This window comes from Gnatocerus cornutus, chromosome 3 (genome assembly GCF_029298725.1).
Source record: "Gnatocerus cornutus isolate USDA-ARS CGAHR chromosome 3, icGnaCorn1.1, whole genome shotgun sequence".
In the NCBI taxonomy this organism is placed as follows: domain Eukaryota; kingdom Metazoa; phylum Arthropoda; class Insecta; order Coleoptera; family Tenebrionidae; genus Gnatocerus; species Gnatocerus cornutus.
The window spans coordinates 16,517,641-16,532,835 of record NC_142235.1 but is presented as its reverse complement, the minus strand read 5'-3'; the positions used below and the strand labels follow the sequence as shown (position 1 = coordinate 16,532,835).

Here is a 15,195-nt window from a genome sequence, read left to right as displayed (position 1 = left end):
ATCGCCTTCAGTAGCTACAGCAAATTTCGCCGCAGCAAAAACTGCTAAAATTGTGTTTAAAACCACAAAAACCTGCAAGTAAATTGCTTCTTTTCGGATTTGTTTTTGTGTTGCAATGCTAGCTTTTTTGACATCCCATCTGTTAAAAGTTAAGTAAGTTTCTTTAAAAAATAACGTGAGGTTTGTCATTGATGCCATTGCTGCTATAACCTGAAAAAAGTATTTTTTAGTAAAAATGAGAAAACTTTTGATAAGTACGTACAAAAAGTGAGCATCCATAAAACGGAAAATATTTTAGAAAGTACCATTTGTCAAATTTATGCAGAAAGAGGAAAGTCTGCAGAATTACCAGAAATGCAGTGCATGTTAGTATGAAATTTTGGAGAATTTTGACTGCGAGAGTTTGACAGGGATCCAGGTATAACAGTCGGAGCAACCAGAGACTGTCACCTGTCGAAATATTCCATTTATAATTTAGAATTATTTTCACTTGTTTTACCTTTTATAATATTTGGAGGAATTTTTTTTAAAAGATTTGTAAATTTTAAGTACATATTCTTGATGATTCGTGATGTTTATTGAAAGATGAGTCAATCGGTTATTCTCACATAAAAGACGAGTTATCGACAATTGAGTTTATTAAATATTTATTAATTACCACAAACTCGCCTTACGTTAGGTAAAATTAGTACTTATTGAATAATAATAGGAAAATAATTGTTTTCAAAGAATTTTTATTTAAGAGGCACAAATATTACTACAGTAAAGTTTTGAAAAATCGATTAATTTTTTTGCATATTTCGATAGTCTGCACCTTTAAAAATAACATACAAAAATTTCAAATAAATATTTTAAATAGTTTTTGAATTACCGCTATTAGTAGTTAGTAGTTAGTATATGATTTTACAATAATCCAGTTTTTCGATGGTATAAAAAATGTAATTTTGGCCGGATAAAAAACATCAAATTTTCGAACAAAATTCAATTTTTTTTTTTCAAAATTCCCCCATTTTGTCAAATTTCAAAATTTCTCCGCTATCGAGAGTCATAGTAGGACAAATATCTTATAGTTAGTTATCTTTTTTTTTTCGATTTTAACCACAGTGAAGGCCGCAATCACTGCAGCAGTTTTTAGTGGCTTAGGAGATACTTAATAACTTGACCAGAATTAAATATTTTTATTTGAAAATTTTAATTTTTCTTCGTTATTTATGTAAAACAAATCCTCCAAATTTGAAAACATTTTATGAAGTAGTTTTCTTTAAAAAAAATCCCAAAAATCACCTTTTTTAAGCAGTCTCACTGGTTGTACCCCTTAATGACTAAATCTCTAAAAACGTTTTGTCTACAATTTACGATCGACGTTTAATATAGATTTAATATATAATTTATTTATTTGTAGACATGGAAAAAATTAGGATAGTTATGAATTTTGCGTAAATTTCTGCGCACATTGAGCACCAATACTAGTTTTCTTCAGAAAGAGACAAGTTATTGACAAAAATAGATGGTGTTCAGTTGGCGCCTTCACCATTTTTCTTAAATAAAATTAACCGAAATATTTAAAGGAAGCAAAGAGTAATAATAAATTTGTAAAACTAAACAACTTGAGAAAACAAAAAAGTCGAAAAATCAACAAAATTTAAAAAAACTAATTTTAAAAATCAAGATATTTTAATATTAAATTGCAGTCTATGCAGCCCCATCTGCAAAATCCTTCCCCTCCTCAGCTCCGTCACCACATCCGTCGTTTGATCCTCGCTTCGACTCAAAAGTTCCAACATTCTGTTATACTTCCGAAGCCGTGCTTGTTCCATCTTTACCAATTTCTGCGCAATTTCCGGAAACTTCTTGCAACAGTGGTTGAGCTGCGCTCTCTCCAACTTATAGACGCGCGTCATCTCCAACGCCACGACGTCGTACTCTAACATAAATCTCGATAACCATGACACAGTGTCCTCATTTTCTATCGTGTAACCAAAATATTCGCTATCTTCTATGTGCAACACTTCTTCTCCCGTCTGTAACACAATTCCGCAGGTTCCAAACAAGATGAAATAAATGTAATTTGAACCATCCCGAGGTGTGAGAATGCAGTCTCCTGTCACGTAACTCGCCGGTTGTAGCAGAGCTAGAATAGAACCAATAGCCGCTTTGGAAAGCCCTTTGAACAACTGCAGGGAAGAAATGAGGTGTTGGCAGCTGTAAAGAAGGACTTCCATCTGCAGGTGCTGAGAGAAAGTTCCCTCAATTGTGTCTTCATTGAAGTACATTTTGTTGTACTTGCAGTTGTAGTACTCAAAAACGCGTTTCTTCATATCTTTTTCGATTCTTTTCTCGACCATGTAAGTTTGAGCTTGTAAAATCAGTTCGTCGTAGCGCTCTTTAGAAATGCTTGTCACGGTGAACAACTGGAGGATCTTCGCCGTGCAATAAACATACACACAGAGGCCCAACATCAGAACCAAACTGAAGTAGAACTGTTGAAAAGAATTCACGATTTTAAACTGCAGACATGCCATTCCTGAGAAGTGACCAAGAACGACATTCATGTGTACGAGGAACAAGAGGAAGGCGCGGACAAGACCGACTTCGTCTTCGAAAACCACCTCGAAGCAGTCAGAACAAGGAATTTCAAACGTCTTGTTTACGACTTGGTAGAAATTGCTGAGGCACGTCAAGACATGGATGACAAAACTCCAAGTAATGACCACCTTTGTGAGGATGGAAACGGAATCTTGGAACTTCAGAGTGCACGTATCGAATTTCTTTAAGATTGTTGGGATGCGCACCAGTCGGAAGACGTGGAGGTGAAAGAAACAGAACCTCACAGTTCTATGTCGACTTGTAAGAACGAAGAACAAGAAACCGACAATTGGAGCGGAATCAAAAAGGAAGTACGTTTGGAGGTACTTGCGGACAATCCGTCGAGGCTCCATGATTATCCCTCTTGTCTTCTCGATGGTGTAACCGGTGAAGAACCGCGACACCACGTCTAGAAGAAGGACGGCATCGCCTAAAAGGTGGATTTTCTGGTACGTGGCTAATTCCCCAAAGACCAACTCATTTGATAAGAAACTTCCAACGAAGAAGTCCGTGAAGATCATGAGAGACCACAACACGACTATGAAGTTTTCTTTCCACCGGTTGAAAGAACTGAGAGGATGAATGGTGTGTCTGTACTTTGGTGTGAAGATATGGATCTTCCTTGCCGTGTAAAACTCTTTGTAGCTTCGGTAGTACCGCCGACTCTCGCGGAATCTTGTCACTGTCACCATCTCTTGGATGCAGTTGGTAAACTTCATCCATAAATTGTCGTACGGGGTGGAGATGCGGTAGTAGAGAGATTCTTGAGGAAGCTGGCAGGCGTGGACATTTCGAAATTTGAACTTTGCTCGTGGCATTTTGACAGCCAAGTTTTTTTTCTCTGTGGTAACGGAAAAATAACGATAATTAAACACTATTTTATTTAACTAGTAGGAGTGTAAAAATTAGGGTATGCGGGTGGCATTCTGTGCCTCCCTTGATACAATATCCGCCTCTGCCCCAACTCGTCCAAAACGTCGGCACTGTCAATATTCTGATTCCTCTCCATGATGTAGCTATAGGTCTCCTGATAATGCCTGTCTCTTCCAATAGCAAGCGCCTTCATCTTCTCCGCCAACTCCGGGTTTTTCAGGAAACACATCTTCACATCGTCGATCTCCAGAGTGTAGATCTCGCACTGCTCCAACGTTACCACTTGGTAAATGAAAGAAGTCTGTCGAACACCAGCCACGTAGCTCCACACGTTTCCGAAGAAGTCTCCATCTTGGACGTGCAGAATTTCCACGCCGTCCAACAGCCGAACCGAGCAGGTTCCATGCAAGATGATATAACTTTGTTTCTTGTCACTATTAGACTGCATTATGATCTCGTTTGGTAGGTAAATTTCCGGTTTGAAGAGTGTTAAGAGAATCCCCACGTGGTTCTTCGACAAGCCTTTAAACGCGTGTAAAGTTTTTACGAGATGTTGACTTCCGTAAAGAACAACTTCCATCCGGAGGTGTTCAGTCAATCCATTCATGATTCTTCGTTCGCTGAAGAAGCGGTTATTGTATTTATACCTGTAGTACTTGAGGATTCTTCGCCGCAGTTTGTTCGGGTACTGATTGGTTATCATGAAGTTAGTGGTTTGTATGAGTAACTCTCCAAACTCCACCTCGGAGATGTTGAACGTACTGAAGAATTCCGTAACTCTGGCGAGGCCGTAGATGTAGAACATCATCCCGTTGATTGTGACTAACGACAAGAAACTTTGTTCGAACGAATCCTCGGTCTTGAATCTGTTGATTTCAACTCCAAAGAAGTGACAGATTACAACCGCGTAATAGCAAAAGTACTCGTGGAAATTCTCAAAGAAGTCAAAAGTGCTTCCTGCTTGCATCTTTATTTTGGCGGCACCAAGATGCCCTTCAATCTTGTTGGTTAAAGAGATGTCGTCTTGGTCTAACATCATTTCGAAATACACCACTCCGGTGAGCTTCAAGATGCACGTCCACCAGTGCGCAAATAGAATCGCCGTGAGCATCAAACTGAAGCACTCTCTGGTCGAGTGTTGAAACCCGACACTCTTCATGAAGAACACAAGGTTGTTTAAGAACGTTCCGAGTCTGAGGAAACCGACCCAAACAAACTGAAAGTTGATTAGATTTTCCCACCTGCCTGTCAAAAAAGCGCCCAAAACAAGGACAAGCATTGGGATAAAATCGATCAAGAAGTACGTCTTCAGGTAGTGCTTTGTGATGAGCTTCCGGTCCAAGACAATCTCTTGGGTTTTCTTTATTTGGTACCCCAGGAAAAAGCGCATGATGACATCACAAGCGGCGATCAAACGACATGTTAATAAGACAGTTCCTGGGATGCTTAGAGTACTTGAGTCCCCCTGAATCCTCTCGGTGCAGAACGCTCCAATGTAAGGCGCAAGGAAGAATGTCAGGAACCAAACAACTGACATTACTGCTCTCTCCGTGAAGGCGAACAAACTAAAGGGGTGGATAGAGCAGTGATTCCGGGGGTGGCTAATGTGGCGTTTCTTTTCCTTTTTTATGGCTAAGTTACTTCGAAAACGGATTTTAGAAATGGAGTTCTTGTACACTGTTCGGTATTTGACGAGACGGTGACAGAGGCGGGTTATGTAGCTGCTGTGCGGAGAATATTCTCTTTCTGGAGAAAGAAGAAGGTCGCACTTGTGTTGTCCCAATTTGGTGTTTTTCAAAAAAGTTGACTCTATTCCGGCCATGGGAAGGCGAATTTTTCTGGAAGTGTCAATTTGGCAGAACTGGGAAACTATTTTGTTTCAAATGGCGGCACGATTTCGGACATTTTTTCCAAATTTTGACACCAGTACTATTTCTTCTAATTTAGACAAGAAAAACCCGCCCATATAACCTCTATTTAAAAAAAAAATTGATCTCAAAAAAGATCATAATTTCCAACCAAGTTGCGAGATTTATACGTTTTTTAAAAAAAACGTCCTGTTTATAAAAGTGTCTAAAATTTGTTATTTTTGTTCTAAACACAACTAGAAAAAATGTCTGAAATAGTAAAACCTTTTTATCTCAATTCCGTTTGATTAAAAAATGTAAAAAAAATACATTTTCGGCAAATCCTAAAACTTTTCCTTTTTGTTAAAAATTTTTGTAATTTGGTACGTTTATTAAAAGAACCTGAAGCACAAAAACATCAAAATTTAAATGTTGTAAGATTAAAACTGTCACAGTTGCGATTTATTAAAATTTTCAAAAACTTTTTGGTTCGTTCTGTATACAGGGTGATTTTTTAAAAACGGCAGGCGTTGTAGAATTTTTATTTATGAACCGATTTTAAAAAATTTTAAAATAAATTAAATGGTTTCTAATTTACTATAAACTAATGATTTTAAAATTTTTCTAAACGTCTTTGTATCTTTCGGCCGATACTCAACTTTCTTATTTTAAATTAGAACCTATTTTTTTTTTCATAATTTAGAAGATATTAATTTTCTTGATTCAGAAATGTGTAATATGGTCTACTTTTACAAAAAATATTTTTAAAAAAATTATCAAAATTGAAAAAAATGAGCAATAAAAGTTAATAAAATCTAAGTGCATGGTGTCAAATAAAAGAATGCTGTTATTGTAATGTCAAAAAGCAGCAAATATCAGAAAGGATTGGGAATTTTTTTTTGAAATTATTAATAACAAAAGACAATAATAATTACAAAACAGAAAAAACATCTACCTAATTTAATTAAAATACTGTTGAAACGCCATCCCGTTTTTTTCATTGCACAATTGACACCTACGAGAAATGCATTGTGCATTGTAAAAGGTGTAGCCCCATCTTGCTGAAAAAAAACTTGTTCTTTCTGTTATTTGCTGCTTTTTGACATTACAATAACGATATTGTGTTATTTGACATCACGCACCTAGATTTTATTAACCTTTATTGCTTAATTTTTTTCATTTTTGATATTTTTTTTTGAAATATTTTTTGTAAAAGTAGAACATTTCTGAATCAAGAAAATTAATATTTTCCAAACTATGAAAAAAAAAATATGGTTGCCAATTTAAAATAAGAAAGTTGAGTATCGACCAAAAGATAGTAAGACATTTAGAAAAAATTTAAAATCATCAGTTTATAGTAAATTAAAAACCATTTAATTTGTTTTTTGAATTTTTAAAATCGGTTTATAAATAAAAATTCTACAACGCCTGCCGTTTTTAAAAAATCACCCTGCATAAAAATTTCTAAAATTTGTCTTTTGTGTTCTAACACTACGTAACTTGTCAGAAGTAATAAAAATGTTTAAAATAGCAAAACCTGCAAATTTGAATTCTGTATAAATAAAACTTTCTGAATTACAAAATTTAATTTATTTTCGGCAAAATCATTTCTCTTTTTTTTTTAAACGCTTTTTCATTTCTTATGGTTATTAATAAAAGCTGAGCCAAACAAATATTCACATTTAAATGTTGTAAAATTAAAACAGCCAGTTACAAAATTTATTAATTTTTTAAAGAAATTTTTGGTTTGCCTGTATTTAAAATTTTCTAAAAATTGTCTTGTTCGTTCTAAAATTAAATAACTTGGCACAAGTAATAAGAACATCCGACGTAGTAAAACCTGCAAATATGAATTCTATATGATTAGAACATCCAAAATTCCAAAATTGAGTTTCACAAAATTGCACTTTTTCAGCAAAATTTTGAAAAATATTTTTAAATTTGTTCAATTTTTTTTTTAATTTGGCACGATTATTATAAATAGCTTAAGCAAGAAAACCTCCAAAACTGAATGTTGTAAGAAAAAACTGACAGAATTGCGAAATTTTTGGTTCGTCGTGTATATGAAAATTTCCAAAATTTGTGTCGTCTGTTCTAAAATTACGTAACTCGGGACAAGTAGAAAAAATGTCTGAAATAGTAAAACATATAAATCTTAATTCTGTTTGATTAAAGCTTTTAGAATTTCGAATGTTATAATAAAAAATGACATTTTTGGCACATTATTGTCAAAACATTCTAAAATTTTTCTTTTTTGTTAAACAGTTTTGTAATTTGGCACGTTCGTTAAAAAGAAACTGAGTGAAGAAAACCTAAAAATTTGAATTTTGTAAGATTAAAACTGCCACAGTTGCCATTTTTTTAAATTCTCAAATACTTTTTGGTTCGCCGGCAGATAAAAATTTCTAAAATTTGTTTTTTGTGTTCTAAAATTATGTAATCTTACCCAAGTAATAAAAATATCAATATCCAAAATCGATAGAAATAGAAATAGAATCTGCACATCTAAATTCTTTGTGATTAAAACTACCAAAATTTAAAATTTAATATAAAAAGTTTATTTTTCAAGCAGATCTATAAAAAAATCTAAAATACTTATTTTTAGTTCAAACTTTTTTAAATTTGGCACGGTTATTAAGAGAGACTGAGGCAAGAAAACTTTCAGATTTAAAAATTGTAAGATTAAAATTGTCAAAGTTTCGAAATTTATTACGTTTTTTACAAAATTTTTGGTTCGTCGTGTACATATATTTTTTTTAAATTAGTTTTGTCTTGTGTTCTGAAATTAAGCAATTTAAAATATGTAATAAAATTGTCTAAATAGTAAATTCTGCAAATTTGAATTTTGTATGATTAAAACTTTCAGAATTACGAAATTTAATTTCGTTTAATTTAATTTAAAAAAGTTACATTTTATCAGTAGATCTTTGAAAAAGAAACTATTAAAATTTGTTTAAAAATTTTGCAATTTGGCACGATTGTTATAAGAAACTGAAACAAGAAAACTTTCAAAATTGAGTGTCGTAAGACGAAAACTACGAGAATTGTGAGATTTATTAAATATCTCAAGAAAGTTTTGATTCGTCCTATGAAATATAAAAATTTCTAAAATATGTCTTGTTTGTTCTAAAATTACCTAACATGGCATAAGTAATAAGAATTTCTGAAGAAATAAAACTTGCAAATTTAAATGCTGTATGATTAAAACTCAGAATTCTAAAATTTCAATTAAAAATATTGAATTTTTCACCAGATTCTCGATTTTTTTTTTAATTTGTTCAAAAATTTTGGAATTTGGCACGATTTTCATAGAAATTTAAAACAAGAAAACCTCCAAAATTAAATGCTGTAAGATAATGACAGAATTGCGAGATTTTTGGTTCATTCTGTATATAAAAATTTTCAAAATTCTTCTGTTTTAAAATTCCACAACTTAAGACAAGTAATAATCCAAATTTTCTATAATTAAAACTACCAGTATAATAAAACATACTTATTTAAAAAACAAAATCCAAAATTCCTCTTTTTTGTTCTAACATCTGACAGTTCATCCTATACATAACATAAAATTCCGTTTTTTTCTTACTATAACCACAAAAACCAAAAGAACAATACTGGGTGGATCATAAAACTTATTTAATAAAAATTTGCCGGTTTACACATTCCTCTAGGATAAGTCCTCTGGCTAACTTTGTCAACACGTCGTCTGTCCGATCAAGATCATCAGCCAAAACTTTTATTTCAAAAGACTCTTGGTACTGGTCAGCTTTGTCCCTTTCCCGCGCATCCAGTTTTGCCGAGATTTCGGGGTAAAGTTCGCAACAGGAAAACACGTCGCTTCGAGTCATTTTATAGACTTCCACCATCTCCAAAGCCTTCACGGAATAGTAGAAGGAGAGCCTCGGATGGTCTTTGTTATTCAAACAGGTCCCAAAGTAGTCCCCGTCTTCTAGATGCAGCATTTCCTTCCCGGTCACCAACACAACCCCACAAGTCCCATAAAGAATAAAATACAGAGACCCGTCTTCTTCATCTGAGGTGAAGATTTCATCCCCGGGGACGTAAATTTCTTGTTTTAACAGCGCTAGCATGCAGCCCACCGCGGATTTGGAGAGGTTTCTAAACAGTTTCACTTCTTCGATGAGGTGCTGGCAGCTGTAAAGAAGAACTTCCATTTTCAAATGCTCGGAGAGAGTTCTTAGTATTGAAGCTTCCGAAAAAAACGACTTGTTGTACTTATAGTTGTAGTAACTTAAGATGCGATTCCTCAGCGGTTGAGGGAAGTTGGCTTGGATCATAAACTCCTGAGCCTGCATGGTGACCTCTTCGTACTGCGATTCCGAGATGTTGATGACGCTGTAGAACTGTAAAATTTTGGCGACGGCGTAGAGATAGAAGGACAACCCTGTTATGCTCACGAAGGAAAAGTATAAGAACTCCACGTGGTCGAAACTCCGCGTGGTGTCGTTGTCAACCCCCAGGAAGTGGTGGCACACGACGGTGATGTGCACCAAGAAGACGTGCAATGAAGACGACATTTCTTCTTCTTTTAATTTCATATGTTGCTTGTTGAGAAGATGGATGAATGACTGCTCGTACTGAATGTTGTACAGAGTGCGGATGACGGTAAAGTGTCCACTGATGCAGGAGAGGATGTAGAGAACGATGAAGTAGATTAACCCTAGCATGATCAGAAGAATGGTACCTTCTCGGCATCGAAACCGAACTAGAAGTTTCTCTAATTGGTTGAAGATCCTTTTGAGTCCCACCAGTCGGAACTTGTGGCACTGGTACCACCACATGCGCGTCTTTGGGTACGTCGGCGGTGTTAAATAAAAGACCATAAATCCGATGATAGGCACCAAGTCAAAGAAGAAGTACGAGAACAAGTAGTTCTTCACCGAAGCGCGTTGTTCTAAAATCACTGCTCTGGTCTTTGACACGACATATCCAGTGAAGAAGTTCGTTACCACATCGATGGTACAAATACAGTTCGCCACAAAAATGCTAGTTTCGAATAAGATCAATTTCTTGTGCAAGAGCTCTTCTGACTTGAAAGTTCCCACAAAACTTTCGGATAATATTAACACGCAGAAGAGGATTCCGATGACGGTGGACTTGTGGAAGGCGAATAAACTGAAGGGATGAATCATGTTCTTGTACTCGCGGGTCTCTAAGTGGCGCTTCTGTTCTTTGGCGAGCTCTTTGTAGCTTCGGTAGTAACCGCGACTGTCTGTGAATCTGCTGGCAGTTAGAAGAAGTCTAAGGCGGTTGATGCATCTTCGACCGTGGCTGTCGTATGGGGAGTGCAAGCTGTAACTTACTTGTTCGTGGGGGAGTTCACAATTATGAGTGAAACTTGCTTGCATTGGGGTTGATGTAAACTTTTGACAGGTTGGGATTATTTGTTTTTGGTTACTGGGGTAAGACGGTTTGTTGAAGTCGAAGTTTTCTAGATTTTTAAGAGTCTGCGAGTTGGCCAAATGGCAAAGAACGAAACGTCCAAATTTAAGTGTTTATTATGTTTTCTCAGACATTTTAGTTCGCCTGTATACAAAAATGTCTAGAATTTGTCTTTTTTGTTCTAAAATGACCGTAAATTTGCACAAATAATAAAAATATCTAAAGTAGTAAAACCTGCAAATCTGAATTTTATATGATAAATAAAAGTACCAGAATTACGAAATTTAATAAAAAAATGCACTTTTTTGACAAATCCTTGAGTTAAAATTCTTCAAATTTCTCTTTTTTGTTAAAATTTTTTGTCCTTTTTTACGTCTATAAAAAAAAGCTTAAGCAAAAAAATCTCTAAACTTGAATGTTGCAAGATTAGCGAGTTTGCGGGATTTATTACGATTTTCAAAAAATTTTTGATTCGTGCTGCATAAAAAAATTCTAAATTTTGTCTTTTTTTTTCTAATTTATTTCGTAACTAGGCACAAATAATAAGAATGTCTGAAATAATAAATTCTCCAAATTTGAGTTCTATATGATTAAAATTCTAAGAATTACAAATTTTTATAAAAATTAGCAGTTTTGTCAGACTCTGGAAAAAAATCTAAAATTTTCTACTTTGCTCAAACACCTTGTAATTTTGCACCGCTATTAAAAAAAGCTGTGGCAAGAAAAATTTAAATGACGTAAAATTAAAACTATTTAGAGTTGCGAGATTTTTTACGTTCCTTAGAAATTTTTTGGTTCCACCTGTAAATAAAAATTTCTAAAATTTGTGTTTTTTGATCTAAAATTATGTAATTTGGCATAAGTAATAAAAATATGTAAAATAGTAAAACCTTTAAATCTGAACTTTGCATAATTAAAATAACAAGAATTACCAAATTTAATTAAAAATATTGCACTTTTCCAACAAATCCTTAAAAAAAGATTCAAAAATTCTTCTTTTTTCTTCAAAACTGTTGTAATTTAATACACAGTTATTTAAAAAAACATAGACAAAAAAAACAATGTTCCAAGATTAAATCAACCCGAGTTGCGAGAATTATTACGTTTTTCAGAAAATGTTTGGTTCGTCCTGTATAAAAAAATTCTAAAATTTGTGTTTTTTGTTCTAAAATTATGTAATTTGGCACAAGTAATATGGAATCACTAATATAATAAAACCTGTAAATCTGAACACTGTATGATTAGAATTACAAGAATTACCAAATTTACTTAAAAAAAAATCACTTTTCCGACAAATCCTGGATCAAAGAATTGTGAAATTTTTCTTTTTTGTTCAAATTTTTTTAAATTCAGCACACATGTTGCAAGATGAAATCAACCCAAGTTGCAAATTTTTTGTTTTTAGAGAATTTTGAACTTGTCTTGTATAAAAAATTGTTTAATTTAAAATTGTCTAATTTGACACGACTATTAAAACATGCTGAAGCAAAAAAAAACTCCAAATTTAAATGTTAGATTAAAAATGCTAGAGTTGCGCGATTTATTAGGTTTCACAAAAAATTTTTGGTTTATTCTAAGCATAATTTTTTTTTAAATTTGTGTTTTTTGTTTTAAAATTACGTAATTTGACACGAGTAATAAAAGTGTTTAAAATAATACAACCTGTAAATCTGAATTCTGTATGATTAAAATTACCAGAATTTCAAAATTTAATTTAAAAAATTGCACTTTTCTTGAAAAAAATCTGAAATTTTTAATTTTTGTCTACAAATTTTGTAATTTTGTACGGTTATTAAAAAAAGCTGAGACAAAAAAAAATCTTCAATTTTGAATGTAGTAAAATTAAAACTACATATTAGAATTATGAAATTTTATAAAAAACTTTTCCTACAAACTCTTAAAGAAAATCTAAAATTTTTCTTTCTTGTTAAAATTTTTTGTATTTTACCACGGTTAATAAATAAATCTGAATAAAAAAAACACGTAAATTTAAAGCCACAAAGTTGCAAAATTTATTACGTTTTTAAGAATATTTATGGTTCGTCCTGTAAATAAAAATTTCTGAAATTTCTTGCTCAAAAATTTTGTAAATTAGCTATACCTACTACTTTTAAAAAGCGTTAAACTTAAAGCTCTTATTCAAGATTCAGAAAAAATAAACTAAAATGTCAAAAAAATATAAAAAAAACTCGCAACTTTTCTATTTTGACTATTTATTTTCTTCAGCCAAACAGGCTCGAATTAACTCTTCATTTGCCACAAAACAGAAAGAACGGAGTAAATAGACTTCACAATCTAAAATTCAAAGTAATTTTAAAATTTCCCGATCCATCAACTTACCGAAACACCCAACACATAATTGACACTTACAGACTCAGAAAACTTAAATTTCAAAGTCTTCTGTACATTAATCAAAAATATCAAATACAATTTTTTATTTTCACGATTTCAGGTGTACCAATTCGTACCTGTCAGAACATCTAAAAGCTCGTTTGACTGCAAGACACGTTAAAAATACAAACAAAAAAAAATAAAAAGTTTCGTACGTACAACATCTTCAATTCTTTGTCCCGTTATGATTACATGGGTAAACATTAGTCCTCCAGCGAACGCAAACGAAGAAGGACGAAGATATTTTTCTTCAAACGAACCTTGAAACTTTTGGAAAAGATTAGAATGTTTGAAACGAAACTAACTAACATAGAGAAAAAAAATCACACCGCTGATGGCCAAAATGACGTTGACAACACTAAATAAAACAATGTAGAAGCTGAATTTCCGTTCTCCTTCTTTTGAAGCTCTAACAAAATTAATAAATAAGAGACTCCAAAACTGCACCAAATTCGTACGTGATCAATTGGACGTGCCGGCGGATGCAAATTTCCAACTTCTTTCGAATCTCTTCTTGGTACTCGTCGTAGTAAACCAACTCCAATTTCAAATGCTTGTACTTTTGATCAACACTGTTTAAAAAATCGCTCAAAAGGTAGAGATTAAATCGTATTCGAGTCGCACTGTAAATACTCGCGTAAAAAACCACAGGCATCATTACAGCTCCAGGAACTAGCCCAATTCGAAACAAACACTCCAGGAAGTTTTTCCAGGAGGGAACAAACTGTTGGAAAATAGCTAAAAAAAAGTACATATTGTCATCGCTCGGAAAAGGAATGGCATAAAAAGTGGCACTAAAAAAAGTAAAAATTGTGGTGAAAACAACAAAACTATGTAAGTACAAAGCTTCTTTTTGAATTCGTTTTTGAGTCGGCATACTCGCTTCTTTTAGGTTCCACGATTTAGAATTTTTCACGGTGTTGAGGTTAAAAGTTGTTACTTCGGGAATGGCATACAGTGAAGCCAAAACCTGAAAAATAAATTTTTCGGGAAAATTGTAATTTAGCACTTACGAAAAGAAAAACTCCGTATGATGGAAAGTACTTTATAAAATACACTTTTTTGAATTGGCAAAAAAATATGAACGTTTGAATGATGATAAAAATTGTAATTAAGAATAAAAGAATTTTCAAAAATATTCTAATAATAGATTTTTGGAAAAAGTCCAGGTATAAAAGGCGAAGCAACCACAGACTGTCATCTAAAATGTCTAATTTAAAAAAAACGGTTTGTGAGAGAAGACGTTCTGACCTTTTACTTCTAAAAAAAATTTTTGTTTTAGAAGAGATAGGAGTTGGGTCATCTTCAATTCTAAACTGTAAAAAATAGTATTGGAGAGCTGTAGAAATTAAAATTAAAAATGTAGTAATGAAGCAACAATGAATAATGGAACTTAATAATTAATTCTTAGTTTTCTTCTGCGATGTGAAAGTAGGTTACAGGTAAGGAACCCGTGGCAAATAAAGCTGCATAATTTAAAATCTCTCTACAAAAAAATCAATCAAATTGGTTCGATTTTGAAAACGCAAAGCGAATCAAATAGTTACATTACTTTTTATTAAAATCTGTAACTTTGGCAATTTTTGAACTAAAACAGTAAAATTTGAGTGTTTTGCTACTATATGATTGTTTATTAGCCGTACCAAATTTCAAAATTTTTAAGTAAGAAACAAACAAATTTAAAGCGAATCATCATCAAAAGTTTTTACCAATTTTTATTAAATTTCGGACCTTTGGTAGTTTTCATGTTAGTTGGGGGGTTTTATTAGTATTGACTTCTTTATTAACAATATTAAATTTTAAAATTTTAGGGTATAAAACAAAATTTTAAAAGTTTTTTTTTAAAGCAAATCAAAAATTTTTCCGCTGTCTATTAAATTTTGTAACTTTCGGAGATTTCATGCTAAAAAATTTAAATTTAGGGAACTGGCTATTTTTGACTTGTTTATCGACTGTGTTAAATTTCAAAATTTTATAGTTATAAACAAAATTATTAGAAATTTTAATTTTGTAGCGAACTAAAAATTTCTACCACGTTTTATTAAATTCCGTAAATTAGGCAGTTTTAATGCTAAAACAGTAAAATTTGAGGAAA

General features: G+C 32.8%; 2 protein-coding genes across 2 annotated transcripts; both read right to left on the bottom strand.

Moving 5' to 3' along the window:
* Window positions 1-1,664: 1,664 nt before the first annotated feature.
* Window positions 1,665-3,404, bottom strand: LOC148177603 (potassium/sodium hyperpolarization-activated cyclic nucleotide-gated channel 3-like). The gene has a single exon (XM_088033376.1). The coding sequence runs from the start codon at window positions 3,402-3,404 to the stop codon at window positions 1,665-1,667; it is 1,740 nt and encodes a 579-aa protein (XP_087889502.1).
* A 10,114-nt stretch (window positions 3,405-13,518) lies between these two features.
* LOC148177602 (uncharacterized) lies at window positions 13,519-14,188 on the bottom strand. Its single transcript, XM_088033375.1, has 2 exons — window positions 14,114-14,188; window positions 13,519-14,070 (listed from the first exon to the last, which is right to left on the bottom strand). Exon 2 carries the CDS (start codon window positions 13,975-13,977, stop codon window positions 13,519-13,521), a length of 459 nt encoding a protein of 152 aa, XP_087889501.1. The 5' UTR covers window positions 13,978-14,070; window positions 14,114-14,188.
* Between the last annotated feature and the right edge of the window lie 1,007 nt (window positions 14,189-15,195).